The following is a 21,680-nucleotide window of genomic DNA, read 5'->3' as shown; positions in this document are numbered from 1 at the left end:
ATTGAATTCTTATCAATTTTGTTTACAGTTCAGAAGTCCAACCTCTGCATTTTTTTGTTTTTGAATCTATAATACAATTGATTACAGTGGTTTAGCTGGCAGCTCAATAGTGTATTCTCAATGACAAAGAGACATGGGAAATAAATATTGGCATTTCCATCAATTATCAATCACATCCTCAGAAGTGGATAAAGAAAGGGCAGTATGGTTAGCACAAAGCTGTTACAGAGCCAGCGATCTGAGTTCAAATCCGGAACTGTATGTAAGGAGTTTGTCCGTTCTACCCATGTCTCCGTGAGTTTCCTCTAGGTGCTCAGATTCCTCCCACTATTCAAATCGTACTGGGGCCTGTAGGTCAATTGGGTGTAATTGGGCAGCAGAGGCTTGTGGGCCGGAAAAGCATATTACCATGTTGTATGTCTAAATTGTTCAAAAATTAAAGCAATTGTTGATCTGTAAGTTTTTCTTTGTTGTATACAACGAGCCTCGGTGTTTCACAGAATACAACAACCAGGCTTCTGAACAAGGACAAGGTAAGTGTGTTCGGCACGCTAGTTGTAAAAAATATATGGGAAATAAGGTGTACTCTGAGACTGCTTACTTTCCTTGTGAAATAAGGGAAGTCCCTGACAGTGAAGGGTGAATGATAACAATACTTTTTTTTATATGGACCTGTATCAGTGGTAAACAACTGTTTACGTAGAGGTTGCATCTCATGGTAGAAGAATTCCACCTGCCTTCAGGTTCACAGTCTGAAATATTCCTACATTTTACTTCTTAGAGAGTAACTAATTTGAGTATTATTTTTTGCTTCAGTACTGAGTAGAAATCCATTTCATCCGTTGCTTTTATTTTCAAATTTTGCACATGGATAAGTCATAACATCATCTCACAATTTTAGAACATGATGGCCACAAGGGAGATGAGTTACTGCTCCAGCCTCATTAAGCTGGTGGACAGAAGTCACACAGCATTCCTTGTCAGCTTCAAGCTATTTCTTTTGGGACTAAACTTTACTCATGTGTCAAAACTATAAATCGGTAGTTAAGGTAAGTCAACCCAGCACTGAGGCAGAGGGGGAAATTTTGGCAGAAATGTCAGCATCAGATCTCAGTTCATCGATGTTTCCGGGGCATGTCCTCCACAAATGTTTCAAGCATGCCCGTACAAGTACAGTAATCCACACTATACATGGTGCGAACATCAACTTCATTGCTTCAAAAGCCTGATTTTAGACAGATTTTGCCATCAGTTTGGAATGAGTCGATAGTTATGACATCTCCATCTTGAAATGTGTGCACATTTATTTGGTTCTTCATATTAAGTGCAACATAATCCCCGAATTCCTCCTATGAGTAAATCACCAAGTGTTTAAGGAATTAACAACCTTCTTTTACATACTAATGCACTGTAAAATACGATTTGCATTATGGAGCATTCCAGACACATGGAGTATTGGCATTATTGTACTCCAGCTTCTATTTTTGAAGTATGAATTAATGTCAAAGAGAACTCAAGATCTATGAAAGCTGAAAAACACCCTGCTATTTAAAAAAAACTAACACTCAATTACTAAATAAATGCTTGCACCAGAATGCAGGAACTTATAAAGTTAATCTAAATGTTCATTATTTGGTTTTGGGACAATAATAACAACAATATTATTTAATTAAATTCTCAAATCTGTTTCATACTTTCTCATGATGGCTCGCAACATTGGTCCAATACCACCCCAACACAAGCAGCCAGATCATTTCAAAAATATAAGTTCTTGGGAATAGGTCTTGACATGACTCACCTGTTGTTTTAAGCGAGGGGCATCAGCTCAACTAGCCCTTCTCCTGACACTCAAATTGTGGGCTGGTAGGTACTGCAGCAGGCAAGCAAAATCCTCCTTACTGCAGTCCATCAGTACAGGTGACTGGAAACCAAATCAAATATTAAGTAAGCATATTAAAGAAGGATAAGGAAAATGAAAGGTAAGAGCTTTTAAGAAAAATGTCCAAAGCTTTGGTCTTAGCAGATGAAGGAGAGAAAAAAAAACTGGTAACAGGTCTGCTAATTTTAAAATCAAGGCACTGGTGGACTGTTTACCAATGAGCAGTGAATAATGGATAAAAGATACAAAAGGCAAATATGACAAGGGCCATCCATTTTGAAGGTATGAAATTCATGGAGGCCTATGACAACAAGAAGAGCACCAAGTTTAATTATTTTGAGAGACAAAAAGCTAAGAAATAGGAATAGTGATAGGCCACATAGGTGTTTGAGTTGCTCTGCATTCACTGAAATCATGGCTGATGGTCCAATTCAGTGTCATTTTCCACCAGGACCCCATATCACTCTATTCCCATGACATCCAGAAATCAATCAATATCTGCTTTAAATGAATTTAATGACTAAGTTTCAACAGCTCCCAGGGATAGAGAATTGTTAAGGTTCACTACTTTATGAATAAATATCTCCTTATCAGTCTTATTCACAGACTGCACTACTTAGTCATGGACTCCTCAGTGAGGGAAAACATATTCCTTGCATTTAGTTTGTCGTTCTTTAAGAATTTTGTACATTTCACTCATCCATATAAAACTCTGAAGAATACATCCTAATAATACTCAATCTTTTGTCATATGGGGAATGTGCCATCTAATACATTCTTGCTGTATTCTAAATAAGAAGACAACAAAGCCTAACAAAACTACATAACAGCATTTGGCTCAAAGCTGTCAAAGCTTAATCTGCATTCAGCATAACATAATTGCCTTCTGAAGAAGTTTGCATTGAAAATACATCTCTATTGAACTTAAACATGAATACAAATGTAAATCTCATTGTACCGATTATGAATGTAATACTCTCTCCTTTACCATCATACATTTGGCTCCTTCTAAATCCTCAATTGTTGAGAAAATTGTCTGGTCATTATTCATTTAGATCTCAGATTTCCTTCAAACCTCTAATGCTGTCATCAATTGCAAAGGATGAGCTATTGTTTAGCATCATACATATTCAGAGATACAACATGGAAACAGCCCTTCAGCCCAAAGATTTTATTGACCAGCAAATTGCCATGTTTCCCCAAAGTAATTCTAGCCCAAATCATTTTTCATCTCTCCATGATCTATCAATTGTTCCTCCTCCACCACTCCAGCCCCAGATTTTCCCACTTATTCAGGAACTACAGTTCGAAGGTGCGAGGAAACTGGAGCACCCAGAGGAAACCCACTCAGTCACAGGAAAAACATGAAAGTTCCATATTCCTCTACAAGGTTCCATTTCTATAGGGAAAATATGTATAATTGTTTTTCATTGTAAATGTGAACAAAAGGCATATCTGAACCAACTTTAATCATTTCACTTTTTCATTCATGGCAATTGGACAAAGCTCACATTGCTACTCTTGCGCCCACAGCTCTTTCCTCACCATTTGGGCCCCATCAGTCCATTCACATGAAGCAACACTTGTAAATCTACAGGTTTTTACTACAATCACATCTACTGCATTTGATGCACCCATTGTGGTCTCCTTGGCATAAAAGATACTGGACGCAGACTTTGCTAGTGCTTTGTTGATTACCTTCACTTTGTCCACTGCAATAGTGGGGAATCTGCCAGTGGAAACCCATTTCTATTCCCTGCCTACATATCTGTCTATGGACTCGTACTGCCAGGCTGAAACCACTTGCAACTTGGAAAAACAACACCTCACATTCCATCTGGGCAGGTGCCAACCAATCGGCGTTAACACAGAATTCTGATAGGCCCCCCTCACTTTTGTCTCCCACCCTTCCCCTATTCCTGTCTCTTTTCATCCAGCTCAATCTCTCTCTTTCCTTTTTCCTGTCTCCTTTCTTCCAGCTCTGCATTCACAGAGATATCCCCACTCCCCCTTTCAATTCTCATCTTTCCTGTCCTCCTCTCCATGTCACATTATCACCTTTTGCCTGTTGTCCTGTGCTCACCCTTGGCTTTCTTCCCTTCTCCCCCACCCTTTTTTATTCAGGCTTCTGCCTGCATTTTGCTCATACCTGGATGAAGACCTCAGACCCGAAACCTCCTATGCAAGATCGGCTGAGTTCCTCCAGTATTTTGGTGTTTTTACTAGAATCACAGAGTTTGCAGACGTTCGTGTTTCACAATATTGATAACTTTGCTGTCAAATATTCCCAGCAAACATTCATTATCAAAAAGAATAAAAATGCACATGAAAAGAAAACAGTCAGCAGATGAAGCAGAATCTGTGTGTGAAAACAGAAAGAATTAACATTTCAGGTTGATTTTTTTTAATAAGAAAATTGAATGCCTTTTCACTTTCAGAGAAGCAAGACCAATGGAGAGAACACAAAGAATTTGGGAGATAGAATAGAGAATGTGAGTGATTAAAATGGCACAAAAGAAGGAAAAAAATAAAGCAATGCTGAAATTGTAAGATAGAAATCAATGCAGTTGCTGCCAATACCCAACAGATACAGCATCACAAGTGGAGAGAAAAAAGCAAGTTCAAAGTTGTATTTTGATGACTGTTCAACAAAGCTGGCTAGATCTGCCACAACCTGGAATGGTTAGTTATCTGAAATTGTTGAAATCAGTTTAAATGGAAAGCTGCTGCAAGCTACGCTCTCAACTTACAAATAGGTCTCTGTCTGATTTAACATAATCTCTCAATTATTTGTTATTTTTCACATCATTTTGGGCATTTTTTTCTTTACAATCACACATTTCCACCCACATTTATATTCTTTCCACTGCTGTTGCTAACAACTGGCTACTAACCAATGTAATCCACAAACAAAACTGGTCAGTTGCCTACATGTGCATTCTGAAACCACATGCAGAATGAGGAATTTTGAAATCAAGATCTCTATGTTTGACATTTATGCGGGCACAGAATCTTACCTATTTAAAATAAATCCAAGTAGGCTTTCCAGAAATTGAAATCACCCATGGAATTTAAAATTCAAATAATTTGATACATTGGGAATAAAAACTATTATCCAGTTAAAAACCAAACAGGTGATTTGATGAGCGATTTACCAACATCCATCAGGGAAGTTAAATCTGATATCAATCTAGGCAATATGTGATTCCAGAAACATTGTAATTTACGGTAAACTAATTCCTCATTGAGGTATTTCATGATATGCAACAATTAATGGTATTTCCAGTGACATTCTTTCCCATTAGAGAGTAATAAATAATTTTTTAACAGAATCAAGCCTCAAATGATAACTTTATCCCACATTTAATATATTACATGAATTAAAATTCTCCAACTGTAGCAATGGGATTCAAACATCTATGTAACTAAGGTTCTGGATAAAAGCCAGTAACTTAATCCTGTTGCATCACACTCAGATGGTGTAACTTAGGTCAGAATTTTTTCCATGGAATTCTTCATTTCCTTCACTGAGAATATTTATCACTCCAGATTATTTCTTTCTTCTTCTTCTTCTTCTTCTTCTTCTTCTTCTTCTTCTTTGGCTTAGCTTCGCGGACGAAGATTTATGGAGGGGTAATGTCCACGTCAGCTGCAGGCTCGTTTGTGGCTGACAAGTCCGATGCGGGACAGGCAGACACAGTTGCAGCAGTTGCAAGGGAAAATTTGTGGGTTCCTTTGTCTTTTGTCAGTGAGGTGGGCTCTGCGGTCTTCTTCAAAGGAGATTGCTGCCCGCCAAACTGTGAGGCACCAAGATGCACGGTTTGAGGCGATATCAGCCCACTGGCGGTGTCAATGTGGCAGGCACCAAGAGATTTCTTTAGGCAGTCCTTGTACCTCTTCTTTGGTGCACCTCTGTCTCGGTGGCCAGTGGAGAGCTCGCCATATAACACGATCTTGGGAAGACGACGGTCCTCCATTCTGGAGACGTGACCTACCCAGCACAGTTGGATCTTTAGCAGCATGGATTCGATGCTGTCAGCCTCTGCCATCTCGAGTACTTCGATGTTGGAGATGAAGTCGCTCCAATGAATGTTGAGGATGGAACGGAGACAACGCTGGTGGAAGCGTTCTAGGAGCCGTAGGTGATGCTGGTAGTAGACCCATGATTCGGAGCCGAACAGGAGTGTGGGTATGACAACATCTCTGTAAACGCTAATCTTTGTGAGGTTTTTCAGTTGGCTGTTTTTCCAGACTCTTTTGTGTAGTTTTCCAAAGGCGCTATTTGCCTTGGCGAGTCTGTTGTCTATCTCGTTGTCAATCCTTGAATCCGATGAAATGGTGCAGCCGAGATAGGTAAACTGTTTTTTATTAAATTTTTTATTTTTCACACTATAAACCACATTGATCAAGATACATACATTTTTCTTTTGAAATATATAGTGTCGTTTTCTCCCCCCCCCCTTCCCATCCCATCCTCCCTACCTCCCCTCCCATTCATTTAAAGTTCAGAATCTAAGATACATTAAACCCGTCAAACAATGTTGTCACTCAATAAAAATAAACAAGAAATTCCACTGAGTCAATTCTTTTCATTTCCTTCTCCTTCTGTCATTTTAGGTGGTAGATGTCCCCGGTTAGTTTTCTCTATTGTGTTTCATGTATGGCTCCCATATTTGTTCAAATATTGTAATATTATTTCTTAAATTATATGTTATTTTTTCTAATGGAATACATTTATTCATTTCTATATACCATTGTTGTATTCTCAAGTTATCTTCTAATTTCCAGGCTGACATAATACATTTTTTTGCTACAGCTAGGGTTATCCTAACAAATCTTTTTTGTGCACCATCCAAATAAAGTCCAAATTCTTTGTTTTTTATGTTACTTAGGAGGAAGATCTCTGGGTTTTTTGATATATTGCTTTTTGTGATTTTATTTAATATCTGGTTTAGATCTTCCCAAAATTTTTTCACTTTCTCACATGTCCAGATTGCATGAATTGTTGTTCCCATTTCCTTTTTACAGCGAAAACATCTGTCAGATACTGTTGGGTCCTATTTATTTAACTTTTGAGGTGTAATGTATAGCCTGTGTATCCAGTTTCCTTCTTTATCTTTATGTTTAAATCTTGTTCCCATTTTTGTTTAGTTTTACCATTTGTTTCCTCATTCTCCTTTTCTTGCAGTTTAATATACATATTTGTTATAAATTTTTTGATTATCATTGTGTCTGTAATCACATATTCAAAATTACTTCCCTCTGGTAACCTCAGACTGCTTCCCAATTTGTCCTTCAAGTAGGATTTCAGTTGGTAGTATGCCAACACTGTATCGTGAGTTATATTATATTTATCCTTCATTTGTTCAAAGGATAATAATTTATTTCCTGAAAAGCAATTTTCTATTCTTTTGATCCCTTTTTTTTCCCCATTCTCTAAAGGAGAGGTTATCTATTGTAAAAGGGATTAGCTGATTTTGCGTCAGTATTAGTTTTGGTAATTGGTAATTTGTTTTATTCCTTTCTACATGAATCTTCCAAATATTGAGCAGATGATGTAATATTGGAGAATTCCTACATTATACCAATTTTTCATCCCATTTATATAATATATGTTCAGGTATCTTCTCCCCTATTTTATCTAGTTCTAATCTAGTCCAATCTGGTTTTTCCCTTGTTTGATAAAAATCTGATAGGTATCTTAATTGTGCGGCTCTATAATAATTTTTAAAGTTTGGCAGTTGTAAGCCTCCTTGTTTATACCATTCTGTTAATTTATCTAGTGCTATCCTCGGTTTCCCCCCCTTTCCATAAAAATGTCCTTATTATTTTCTTTAACTCCTTGAAGAATTTTTCCGTCAAGTATATTGGCAATGCCTGAAATAGGTACTGTATCCTTGGGAAAATGTTCATTTTAATACAGTTTATCCTTCCTATTAGTGTTAGTGGTAAGTCTTTCCAATGCTCTAAGTCATCCTGTAATTTTTTCATTAGTGGATAATAATTGAGTTTATATAGATGGCCGAGGTTTTTATTTATTTTTATACCTAGGTATCGTATTGCTTGCATTTGCCATCTGAATGGTGATTCTTTCTTAAATTTTGAGAAATCCGTATTATTCATTGCCATTGCTTCACTTTTATTTGCGTTAATCTTGTATCCCGACACTTCTCCAAATTCCTTCAATTTCTTATGTAATTCTTTTATTGATATTTCTGGTTCTGTTAAGTATACTATAACGTCATCTGCAAATAAACTGATTTTATATTCTTTGTCTTTTATTTTTATCCCTTTTATTTTATTTTCTGTTCTTATCAATTCTGCTAGTGGTTCTATAGCTAACGCGAAAAATAAGGGCGATAGTGGGCATCCCTGCCTTGTTGATCTGCTTAAGTTAAATTGCTTTGATATATATCCATTTACTGTCACTTTCGCCAATGGCCCCTTATATAATTCTTTAATCCAATTAATATATTTCTCCGGTAAACTGAATTTTTGTAGTACTTTGAATAAATAATTCCATTCTACTCTGTCAAAGGCCTTCTCTGCGTCTAAAGCAACCGCTACTTTTGGAGCTTTATTTCCTTCTACTGCATGAATTAAGTTAATAAATTTACAAATATTGTCTGTTCGTCTTTTTTTAATAAATCCAGTTTGGTCTAGATTTACTAGTTTTGGTACATAGTCGGCTAATCTGTTTGCTAATAGTTTAGCTATTATCTTATAATCTGTGTTAAGTAAAGATATTGGTCTATATGATGCTGGTGCGAGTGGATCTTTCCCTGTCTTTGGTATTACTGTAATTATTGCTGTTTTGCATGAATCTGGTAAGCTTTGTGTTTTATCAGTCTGGTTGATTACTTCCAGGAGGGGAGGAATTAATAAATCTTTAAATGTTTTATAGAATTCTATTGGGAATCCATCCTCTCCTGGTGTTTTATTATTCGGTAGTTTTTTTATTATCTCTTGTATTTCTACTATTTCAAATGGTTCTGTTAATTTATTTTGTTCCTCTATTTGTAATTTTGGTAGTTCAATTTTAGTTAAAAATTCATCTATTTTGTCTTCTTTCCCTTCGTTTTCAGTTTGGTATAATTGTTCGTAGAATTCTCTGAAGTTTTCATTAATCTCCGTTGGATTATATGTGATTTATTTCTCTTTTTTCCTTGATGCCAATACCATTCTCTTAGTTTGTTCTGTCTTAAGCTCCCATGCTAAAATTTTGTGCATTTTTTCTCCTAGTTCATAATATTTCTGTTTTGTCTTCATTATGTTCTTCTCCACCTTATATGTTTGTAGTGTTTCATATTTTATTTTTTTATCTGCCAATTCTCTTCTTTTAGTTTTGTCTTCCTTCATTGCTAATTCTTTTTCTATATTTGCTATTTCCCTTTCCAACTGCTCTGTTTCCTGATTGTAGTCCTTCTTCATCTTGGTTACATAACTTATTATTTGCCCTCTGATGAACGCTTTCATTGCGTCCCATACTATAAACTTATCTTTCACTGATTCCGTATTTATTTCAAAGTACATTTTAATTTATCTTTCAATTAATTCTCTAAAATCCTGCCTTTTAAGTAGCATGGAGTTTAATCTCCATCTATACATTCTTGGAGGGATGTCCTCTAACTCTATTGTCAATATCAGGGGTGAGTGGTCCAATAATATTCTAGCTTTATATTCTGTTTTTCTTACTCTATCTTGCATACGAGCTGATAACAAAAATAGGTCTATTCTTGAGTATGTTTTATGTCTACCCGAATAATATGAATATTCCTTTTCCTTTTGGTGTTGTTTCCTCCATATATCTAAAAGTTGCATTTCTTGCATCGATTTAATTATAAATTTGGTTACTTTGTTCTTTCTGTTAATTTTTTCCCCAGTTTTATCCATGTTTGAATCCAAATTAAGGTTGAAATCCCCTCCTATTAGTATGTTCCCTTGCGTGCCTGCTATCTTCAAAAAAATATCATGCATAAATTTTTCATCTTCTTCGTTGGGTGAATATACATTGAGTAAATTCGAAAACTCCGAATATATCTGACATTTTATCATTACATATCTCCCTGCTGGATCTATTATTTCCTCTTCTATTTTAATTGGTACATTTTTACTGATTAATATAGCTACTCCTCTAGCTTTTGAATTATATGACGCTGCTGTTACATGTCCTACCCAATCTCTCTTTAATTTCTTGTGCTCCATTTCAGTTAAATGTGTTTCTTGCACGAATGCTATATCAATTTTTTCTTTTTTCAGTAAATTTAGCAGTTTCTTCCTTTTAATTTGGTTATGTATTCTGTTAATATTTAAAGTCATATAGTTCAACGTAGCCATTTCATACTTTGTTTACCTTCCCTTTCCATTTCCTCATCATCACCTTTCCTTCTTATCCATTTCTGCTTTCTTGTTTTGAACACTTTATAAGACAGCATTTCTAAAACATCAAACATTTCCCTTATTCTCCTATCTAAAATTTCTTTAACCCCACTATCCCCTCCCCTTCCTGAGTTGCCCTTTATCCCTTGTCGGGCAACCACATCTCCCCTCTCCATTTGGATTTGCGAATTCACTCGCAAGCATCAACTGATTTCGCAGTGACCGTAACTCCTCCCCACCCAGCCCCCCCCCAGAAAAGATTTTAATTTTCATATATAACAAAGGTCACTCTCTTAATTCCCTCCTTACTTCCTCTCTTCCCTTTCTTTCCCTTATTAATTCTTATCTATACTTTATATATTTTCCTTTAAATACGGATACACTCATGAACACATATATATATACATACACACACACACACACATATATATATATATATATACCCATATACACACATACATATAGTTCGTGGTCATTTTTACTCTCGTTACATGTCTTCATCTCTCTGTCTGTTTTGTAGTTGTTCTGCAAATTTTCGTGCTTCCTCCGGATCCGAGAATAGTCTGTTTTGCTGCCCTGGAATAACTATTTTAAGTACCGCTGGGTACTTTAGCATAAATTTATATCCTTTTTTCCATAGGATCACTTTTGCTGTATTAAACTCCTTTCTCTTCTTCAGGAGTTCAAAACTTATGTCTGGATAGAAAGAAAATTTTTGACCTTTGTATTCCAGTGGCTTTTTGTCTTCTCTTATTTTCTTCATTGCTTTCCCCAATATATTTTCTCTTGTTGTATATCTTAGGAATTTTACTAAAATGGATCTTGGTTTTTGTTGTGGCTGTGGTTTCGGGGCTAATGTTCTATGTGCCCTTTCTATTTCCATTTCTTCCTGTAATTTTGTCTTCCTAGGACCCTGGGGATCCAATCTTTTATAAATTCTCTCATATTCTTACCTTCTTCATCTTCATTAAGGCCCACTATCTTTATATTATTTCTTCTATTATAATTTTCCATTATATCTATCTTCTGAGGTAACAGCTCTTGTGTCTCTTTAACTATTTTATTAGATTCTTCTAATTTCTTTTTTAAGTCCTCTACTTCCATTTCTACGACTGTTTCTCGTTCTTCCACCTTGTCCACTCTTTTTCCTATATCTGACATGACCATCTCTAATCTATTCATTTTTTATTCTGAACTTTTAATTCTTCTTTTTATTTCACTAAATTCTTGTGATTGCCATTCTTTTACTGATTATATGATTATATGATTATATGATATGATACTGTTGTGCTGTAGCTGTCATTCTCAGCTGTGGAGATCGACTCCTCAGCTGGTCCCCCCTCCCGTCAGTGTTTTTTTTGCCACGCGCATCGCGCATGCGCGAGGTTGCGCACTTTTGCTTGGCTCCGCGAGCCATTTTTGTAGTCCCGAGCTCGGGACTTTGACTGACCTTAGGGAGCGGGCTTCTCTCTCCGCGGCGGGTCTCCTCGGACAGGTAAGACCTTCACCTTCTTCTTCCGATGTCCTTTCTTCTTCTCTTCTTCCCGTTGCTTTCGACTTTTCTTTCTTCGCTGCCATTTTCTTCCCACCTTTACTTTCACTTTATTTTAATTTTTATGTTTGTGCCTTTGTGTTTTCTGTGTTTTTTTAAAACTTTTCCGGAAAGGACTGGAGTTCCCCGACCGGCCACTACTCCATCACGTGACTCCCCCAGATAGGTAAACTGGTTGACCGTTTTGAGTTTTGTGTGCTCGATGGAGATGTGGGGGGGGGGGGGGGGGGCTGGTAGTCATGGTGGGGAGCTGGCAGTCATGGAGGGGAGCTGGCTGATGGAGGACCTCAGTTTTCTTCAGGCTGACTTCCAGGCCAAACATTTTGGCAGTTTCCGCAAAACAGGACGTCAAGCGCTGAGGAGCTGGCTCTGAATGGGCAACTAAAGCGGCATCATCTGCAAAGAGTAGTTCACGGACAAGTTGCTCTTGTGTCTTGGTGTGAGCTTTCAGGCGCCTCAGATTGAAGAGACTGCCATGCTTCCAGATTATATACCACATCTTTAAATAACAAGAATAATATTTCAAATTTAAATTTAACTCTAAAGAATAAATATTAGAGAACTTATTTTCCATTAAATTACTGGTGATGTTATTTAACAGTAGTTCCTTACAAAAATAAACCAAACAATATGGATTTGGCAATCTGCTGCAAAAATAACACTGGTATCTACTCCATAAAATGGAAGACTGGTTGGTATGCCTTGTCCACATATAGCAGGGCAAATCCAAGCCTCCCACCCCATGAGTCCATCCTCACTTATCACTGTGTCTGGTACCAGTTCGCAGAAAACCTGTTTGGCTTCTGCCTCACACCTTAGTCCGTCATAGACTCTTGTCTAAACAAGGACAATTAACTTGAACTCTGTGAATTGCTGCTCTTGACATTAAGGGAGGACAAATTTAAGTTGATGTGAGTTCAGAAGAAAAATCACCATTGGTCGGAGCCAATTAAAACCACTGCCAGAAATTAAAACCACTGTCCATCAAAAGCCCATCAAATTAATCCATCTTTACTCTTACATTCCCTACAATTCAATCCCCAACCAACTCTCCCATTCTCTTGCGATGCACCAACACAAAGGGCAACTTATATTTGCCAACCATTAGCACATGAGGTATGGGGGTGGGGGGGTGAGGGGGAAACAGCACACATGGGAAACTCATGCAGTCATCAAGAGAATGTGCAACTCCACACATGAAACATCAGAGGTCACCTGGGTCTCCAAAACCACAAAGTAACAGAACTAAATGTTATGCCAGTCTGCCACCAAATGCCTTGACCATTTCTACTGAGCTGTTGTTGTTGAGCTGTTATGAGCCCAAAGGACCCATAAACCCAGCAGCAATAGATATTCACCAAGACAAATGGTTACTTAAACAAAAGTTGCTTTTAATTATCTTTAAACATGAGAACAGAATCAAATATTAACTTATTACTATTAATTAACCTAACTTAACCCCCTTCTAATTCTAAGTGCATGTGTATGTAATGTGTGTATAAGTTCAGAAAAGTTCTTTGATTCACAGTCCAATCTCACTTTTCATTCCTCCAAGTTTACTAGTTGCAGGCAATTCTTTTACTGTGCACAGAATTTAGCATTTATGAAGTTCACCAGGCTTTGGTGCTTGAAGGGTAAATGGTTACCACTCAGGAAGGTTCTTCTCAGTTTTCATAGAGAGAATTGTTGTTCGCTGGACACCCTCAACTGATTCCTTGTAACCAGCCACTTCAGTGACTTGTCGAAGAAACTTGCCCCATCAGGGTGTTCCAGATGAGGTATGTGGGGTCACCAGAGTTCCTTTTTGTTTCTCTTATTTCAAGTGAAACATTAGGCAGTCAGTCTTCTCCACTTATATGAAACTCAAGGGCTTTGACCAAGCTGAACTAACCACTCACAACCAGTCTTCCAAATGGGGTTTTCCACAAGCTGTCCAGCTTGTCCTCTTCCAGTGGACAGCTGCTGCTGACTGTAGAACTGCAGAACTGAATTCTCTCTCCCTCCCTCCCTCTGAGAGAAAGCCTGTTTTACTCTCTCTGCTTGGAAAATGACAGGACCCTCTTAGAACAGCAAGTTCCACTCCAGACAGCCCGCAGCTCCGACCTGTTCTTTCATCTGTTGCTTTTTTGTAAACAACAATCCATTAGTGACGTCCCTTGGGCACTCTCCAAAGCTTTTGCAAAGGATCTTGGTGCCAGACTGTCTAGCTTGAGCAGAGCTCCAGTATTTTAAATAAAATCAGTTTTAAAGTGTTTGCATGTGACCTACACTAAAAGCCCTTCCCCAATTTATATCCCAAAATCATATCTAATATACAATACAAACACAACATAATCTGTCACAGTGATGTCAACAATTTTTTTGACATTAATAGTGATGGGGAAAAGATATTGCCAGGAAAATATTGTTTTATTGTAAAAATAAAGTCTTATCTCGTGACTGAATTGAGGCAAGTTTCACCCATCACTAATCAGTTCAAATTTTGGTGCTTTCTCAAAAATAAAGGCTTTCTGATTTAAGATATCTAATAAAACAATGTAGAGAACTGAATAAATCTTCAATTGATATACAAAGAATTGCATGCGCAATTTAAAAAAATAAAGCCCACATGGTACATTCACACTCAATTTCAGATATATATTCTGGCATGTTGGAGAAAGCACATAGATGTGATGAATTGGTGCTCTTCTAGATACTAATTCCATTTGTATGTTACAGCTATTTTATGATGCTTCTTTCTTTTACAATGTGCCTTTCACAAATACAGTACTTTAAAAAGACCAAATGGCAATTTAAATTCATTTAAAAATTTGAAAGGAAATGACAATTTTGACAAACTTACAAGAAAGCACTCACATTTTGTCTTTTAGAGTCTAACATATTCCAAATACAAAACTCTTTAAAATCTGGATATTCTTTCATGAAATTAGTACACTCCCGGTGGAAAGATAGAAAATTTTTACATTGTTGGTTCTGGTATTTCTCCATGTTTCCCATCATCAGTAATCAGATTTGATATGGACTAGATGTCACTTGAACCAACATTAATAGATCAGAATAACTATCTTTATGAATGTGTGACTCTGTAATGCTTTACTAATATTTTTCTTGGATAGTATATTCTGTGGACCAAAACCAACAAATGCAAATGAGCATCGAAACATGAAGTAAATGTATTTTTCCAGTGAAGCGAGTCAAAATATGCTAACACACAGCTGATAAATTCAAACTTTCACAAACAATGTTGGCTTTAAGGTTTAAATAAAACACTTTATATGGATATCTTTTATAACTTGAATGCTTTCAGGAAAAAAAACATTGATATGATTAGAAGAGAGAAATGCTTAAACAAATATTCGCAACTATGATCACTATTCCTTTACACAGGTCCCTTGAAGGACTGCTACCATATCCGGCAGGCAGGATATGCAAACAGTGGCATGTACTTAATTAAACCAGAAGGCACAGAGAAACTGGTCCAAGTCTGGTGTGACCATAACCATGACCAGGGAGGCTGGACAGTAATCCAACGGAGGGTTGATGGGGCAGTCAACTTCTTCAGGAACTGGGATAACTATAAGGTAAATTTGTTTAAACTTTTGGTGACATTGTTTTGTGGAAAGCTGTGTTCATTAGGTGACAACACATTTTTCTGTTGATTATGGCCTATTCATCCCAGATTTGTTCATGGTAACTGTATGGCACCCAGTTTCCAAGTTCTAAGCAAGCTAATCTCCAGTCGCAGACAACCTTGCTTATTATAAAATGACCAATGTTTTCAAAATTATATGCCCACAGATAAGAACCAGGTTACAGCACAAGGAAAAGGCATCTTCAGTCTGTGCCAAAATATTTTTTTTTGTCTCGTCCCACTGACCTGCACCAGTCCTTAGCCCTCCATACCTCTCCCATCCAAGTACCTGTCCAAATTGTTAAATGTTAAAATTGAGCCTGCTTTCACCACTTCAGCTGGCAGCTCGTTCCACACTTCCACCACTCTCTGCTTAACAATGTTCCCCCACATGTTCCTCCTAAACTTTTCCCCTTTCATCGTTAACCCATGTCCTCTGGTTTGTGTCTCACTTACCTTCAGTGGAAAAAGACTACCTACATTTACTCTGTCTATTACCTCTTAACTTTAAATACTTCTATCAAATCTCCCCTCATTCTTCTATGCTCCAGGAAATAAAAGTCCTAAACTTTTTAGCTCAGTTCCTGAAATCCTGGCAACATCCTAGTAAATCTTTTCTGCACACTTTCAATCTTATTGATATCTTTCCTGTAATTAGGTGACCAAAATTGCACACAATGCTCCAAATTTGGCTTCACCAATGTCTTATACAACTTTACCATAACATCCTAACACTTATACTCAATACTTTGATTTAGAAAGGCCAATATATCAAAAGATCTCTTTACAATCTTATCAACCTGTGATACCACTTTTAGGGAATTATATAAGTGTATTTCCTGATCCCTCTATTCTTCTGCACTCGTCAGTGCCCTACCATTTACCATCTATGTCCTTTCTTAGTTTGTCCTTACAAAATGCAACACCTCACACCTGTCTGCATTAAATTCCATCTGCCATTTTTCCAGCTGTCCAAATACCTCTGTAAGCTTTGAAAACCTTCTTCGCTGTCCACAACACCTCCAATCGTAGTGTCACCTGCAAACTTGATAATCCAATTTACCACATTATCATTAATATAGATAACAAACAACAATGGTCACAGCACTGATCCCTGAGGCACACCAGTAGTCACAGGTCTCCAGACAGAGAAGCAATAATTCACCCCAACTCTCTGGCTTCTTCCATCCAGCAATTGTCAAATCCATTTCACAACTTCCCCATGAATACCTAGCATCTGAACCTTCCTGACTAACCTCCCATATGGGACCTTGTCAGAGGCCTTACTAAAATCGATGAAGGCAACATCCACAGCCTTTCCTTCATCAATTTTCCTGGTAACCTTCTCAAAAAACTTTATTAGATTGGTTAAACATGGCCTACCATGCACAAAGCCATGTTGCCCATCCCTAATCAGTTTCTGGATATCTATATAATTGTACAATTGATCTCTAAGAACACCTTCCAGTAATTTACCTATTACTGACGTCAGGCTCACTGGCTTATCATTTCCAGGGTGACTTTGGAGTATTTTTTAAACAATAGAAAAACGTGAGCTACGCTCCAATCCTCTGGCACCACACCCTGGCTAAGGACATTTTAAATATTTCTGCCAGGGCTCTTGCAATTTCTATAATAGTCTCCCTCAAGTTCCGAGAAAATACCTGGTCAGGCCCTGGGGATTTATCCACCCTTATTTGCTTTAAGACAGCAAGCACTTCCTCCTCTTTCATCTGTATCAGTTCCATGACCTCACTGCTTGTTTTCCTTACTTCCCATGAGTCTGTGCCCTTTTCCTGAATGAATCATGATGAAAAATAAACTATTTAACATCTCCCCCCTTGGATCCATACGAAGCTGACCACTCCGATATTCAAGGGGACCAATTCTGCCCCTTACTATCCTTTTGCTCTTAATATACCTGTAGAAACTCTTAGGATTTTCTTTTGCATTGTCTGCCACAGCAACCTCATGTCTTCTTTTAGCTTTCCTGATTTCTTTCTTGAGGATTTTCTTTCACTTTTTAAACACTTTAAGAACCTCATTTGCTCCATGTTGTCTATACCTGCTATACACCTCTCTCTTCTTCCAAACCAGATACCAAATATCCCTTGAAAACCAAGGTTTCCTATGCCTGCGAACCAAGCCTTTAATCCTGGCAGGAATATGCAAACTCTGTACTCTCAAAATTTTAACTTTGAAGGTCCTCCACTTACCTCTCATATCCTTGCCCAAAAACAACTTATCCAAATCCACACATTCTAGATCCTTTCTCATTTCCTCAAAATTGGCCTTTCTCCAATTTAGTATCTCAACTCAAGGCCCAGACCTATCCTTCTCCATAATTAAGTTGAAACTAATGATATTATGATCACTGGATCCAAAACGTTCCCCAACACATACTTCTGTCACCTTTCCTGACTAGTTTCCTAATAGGAGATCCAGTATTACACACTCTCTAGTTGGTACATCTATATATTGATTGAGAAAACTTTCCTGAACACATCTGACATACCTTCTAGTCCTTTGACAACATGAGATCCCAGCCAATATGTGGAAACTTAAAATCTCCTACTATAATCACCTTCTATTTTCTGCAGCTGTTTTTTTTAATCTCTACAGATTTGCTCCTCCAATTTTCATTGATTATTGGGCGGTTTATCATACAACCTCACGAGTGGGTCATATCTTTCCCAATCTTCAGCTCCACCCATATAACCTCAGTAGGCAATCCCTCTGGACTGTCCTGCCTGAGCACACCTGTAATATTTTCCCTGCCGAGCAATGTCACTCCTTCCCCTTTCATTTCCCCCTGTTCTATCTCATCTAATGCGACGAAAGCCCGGAACGTTGAGCTGCCAGTCCTGCCCTCCTGTAACCAAGTTTCACTAATGGGCACAATGTCATTCCATGTGCCAATCCATGCTCTAAGCTCATCTACCTTTCTTACAATACACCTTGCATTGAAATAGATGCACCCGAGAACACCCTGAAATTATTGACAACACACCTGTGGAAACTAAGTCAATGGCTTCACATAGATACCCAGAACAAATAAATGATGGAGGGTTCCAAGGCCACAGATTATATGTTTTGTAATTTTGCTTTGGCATCAGAAATGTATGCCTTAAAAAACAATCTGTCCAAATTTCAGGTACACCAACTGCAAAGCAGATTTTGTGTTAAGTCCTTACATGCCCCTTGGGAAACATTTGGCAATTTCATTTTGAAAACCATGCTGTTTTTATTTAGAGAGGCTGTAAAATCATAGATTACTTTTCTTATAATTTAGGACAACAATGTGAAATGTGCCTATCTCATATTTTAAAATTTCAGAATTTTTATAAATTTTCTGAAATATATTGCAGGTGCCTAACCTTTTATCTGGGATTCCAAACACCAGTAACCTCCAAAAACTGGCACTTTTATCAGCAGATGACATCTGCTCATCAAATATTATTTTTACACATAAAAAATGTTAATTTCCCGTAATAAATTAACATATATACCTCCGGAATTGCCGTTCACACAGGCAGGGTTTTTACACTAAATAAGGTTGAGTTGCAGTAATTTCATAATTGCGGTGATTTCGGAAGCTGGTCATTTGAGGAGGGGTAGGTTGAATGAAATATAACTGAGTTTTAAAAATTTTGTGCAAAATTCTCCGTTTTCAGAGAGAGACACCCCCCCAGTCCCCCGTTGTCCTGTCCCTGTGCTCTCTCTCTTACCTTCGATGCCTTCAGCATCCAGTGGGAGAGAAGGTGGCAGTGGCTAGCTCAATGCGGGATTAATAGCCATCTTCCTTATCCATAATCATCCACGTAGCTGGAACTGCTCTGGGTATCCAGAGAGGGGGGGGGGGTGGTTAATGGACAGCTGGGGTTGGGAGGCGGGAAGGATGGACCGAGGGAGCTAGGAGCAAGGTGTTTACTTAAAGGGACCGCCATTTTAAAATTATTCCAAAATCCAGAAGATTCCCAAAAATGGGAGGTGTCCAGTCTCGACGATCTTGGAAAAAAGGTATGTACATGTAATAGAAAACATTTTAAAGCTATTCATAGGTTGTGGGGATTGCTGAAAGGATTGATCATCCACAACTAATTGATCTTAGGAATAAAGAAAAGTGCCATGCTGAGCCTTGACCATTCATGCAACGTAAATGTTTTCAATCGAGATTTTAGATCATTGGTTTGTGGATATTGACAAAGCAAAAGTGAAGAATCAGATATACATTTCAAATTCAAGGTTGGTGTGCGACTTGAGATAAACTTGCAACTGATAACATTCCACTATGTTTGTGCCATTGTCTCTGTAGGAAATAAATGTTACGAAGAGAGTTTGTTAAAGTAGCCTTTCATACTGAAGTTATGTTTAGAGAATTTGTAAAACTGTTGCTTCCGATCTTTCCTACATTACAACAGTGACTTCAACATCAGAAACTTGGACACAGCAAACCATACCTTTGCTAATTGCATCAGATCAAAGTTGCCTCTGGTTTTCAGTCTGCAATTAAGTAATGAGATGATGAAATTCAGAACAAAGTTGGTGCAGAATTTCAACTGCAATAATATCATGAATAGCACTGACATCATGAATGGTTCAGCAGGAAAGTGACTCCATGAAATTACCACAGGTGCAAACAGATCATACACCCCATGGAGCCCTCATAGTTGTAGTTGTCAAAAACTACCTGCTAAAATATACGAGTTCTGGTGCTTTTAGCCAAACCACTTAAAAATCAGGCACTCCAAGTCCCATACAAAATGAGAATGATCAAACTGTTACCAACAATCATGAATTTGAGCAGTTTCTCGGCTAAGTCACTCAGTTCAAACATACCATCAGGAGAAACTAAAGTCCATTTTGGCCAAAAAAATACTGTGCGGCACATTTACCAAAAGTAAATCAATGTGAAAGGACTGCTATTCAAGGAAAAAGATTCATGAAAACAGAAATTGTAAACCTCAAAATGATCAGATATCCACACAAGACACTGGTGACAGAAAGAGCTGAGAGACACTGAACAAGCTGTCATACCAGGTCATGGTAGAAACTTGAAGAAACAATTTGAAATAAAAACACAAATTCTTCAAGGTATGAATAAAAGGCAGACAGACACCTGAATTAAAGGGCTGGCAAAAAAGAAAGAAAGCCCAGGGGGAGGAGTATAGACAAAAGGTGATCATTGAACATGGAAAGGAGGACAGGAGAGGAAAGGTGAGAAATGATCGGGAGAAGAGGGCAGCTCTGTGAATGCAGAGCTGCAGGATAATTTTTATGGCTGACCAAGGTGATAATCATGAATGTTCTATAATGCCTTATTCTCAATCTACAGGTTACTGATCTCTGAATAAATTCCTTAATTGTTTATCCAAGTTAGAAATAACAGAAGTCAAATTTTCACATAAAAGACTACTGGTAGTTCTTCAGTCACGACAATTATTACCCTGATTTGCAATGTACTTTTAAACAAAGTCAGGAGGTGGGGGGGGGGGGGGGGGGTGGGGGGGGGCGCTTCAGTCAGGGTCATCCATAAGGTTAAGAAACAAAGGACCTGATGCACTTTGGTAAAGTGGCTCCAAAACTGTCTTGGTGATGTGAGGCAGAGGGTAGTGGTGGATGGACATTTTTCTGACAAGAAGTCTGTTACAAGTGGGGATTGTTTGGATGAGAATGTAGATGAAAATTGGTGGAATTGTAATTAACAAAGAAGGTTGTCTAGGATTATAGCAAGACATGGATGTACTGGAAATTTAGGTAGAGCAGTGGCAGATGGAAATTAATCTGGATAAGTGTGAGGTAATACTGGAATAAGCTGTCAGAAGTTGTCAATGAAGCAGATAGATTTCTTATGTTGAAAATGCATTTGACTAAATGCTTCAGTTGGAAAGGCTTAAAGAAATATGGGCAAAATACATATGGCATTTACATTGATAAGAATCACAGCATCCATGAGTTTGCTAAAAGGTTCATTTCTGTGTTGTACAATTCTATGTAGGTCCAGAAGTACTACTTGTAAAGGTAAGAATCAAACATGATGACGATGATGGATTACCTCCATGCTGTTAATTAATCCAAATACAATATTATTACATCATTAAAAAATGTACAATTCCAGGAATTAAAGGAAGTTTGAAAGTTTTGAATTTAATTTGTTTCATGTTGTGAATGATGCTCCTTGAGTAGAAAGGTGAAATTAAGAAAATCAGGAAAATAGCAAGATTTTAAAAAATACTTTA

The 21,680-nt window shown here is 37.6% G+C and overlaps 2 protein-coding genes across 14 annotated transcripts in view; one reads left to right on the top strand and one right to left on the bottom strand.

Moving 5' to 3' along the window:
* Positions 1–21,680, bottom strand: part of ralgps2 (Ral GEF with PH domain and SH3 binding motif 2) — a 486,036-nt gene that overhangs the window by 191,345 nt on the left and 273,011 nt on the right. The gene's annotated exons all lie outside the window — the stretch shown is intronic.
* angptl1a (angiopoietin-like 1a) overlaps positions 1–21,680 on the top strand; it is a 91,120-nt gene that overhangs the window by 28,774 nt on the left and 40,666 nt on the right. For all 3 annotated transcript variants that reach the window (XM_069937729.1, XM_069937728.1, XM_069937727.1), the window contains exon 3: positions 15,198–15,391. In XM_069937729.1, the coding sequence (XP_069793830.1) occupies positions 15,198–15,391 (194 nt within the window). The remainder of the gene's footprint in view (positions 1–15,197; positions 15,392–21,680) is intronic.

This window comes from Narcine bancroftii, chromosome 5 (genome assembly GCF_036971445.1).
Source record: "Narcine bancroftii isolate sNarBan1 chromosome 5, sNarBan1.hap1, whole genome shotgun sequence".
Classification (NCBI taxonomy): domain Eukaryota; kingdom Metazoa; phylum Chordata; class Chondrichthyes; order Torpediniformes; family Narcinidae; genus Narcine; species Narcine bancroftii.
This window is presented reverse-complemented; position numbering and strand designations above follow the sequence as displayed.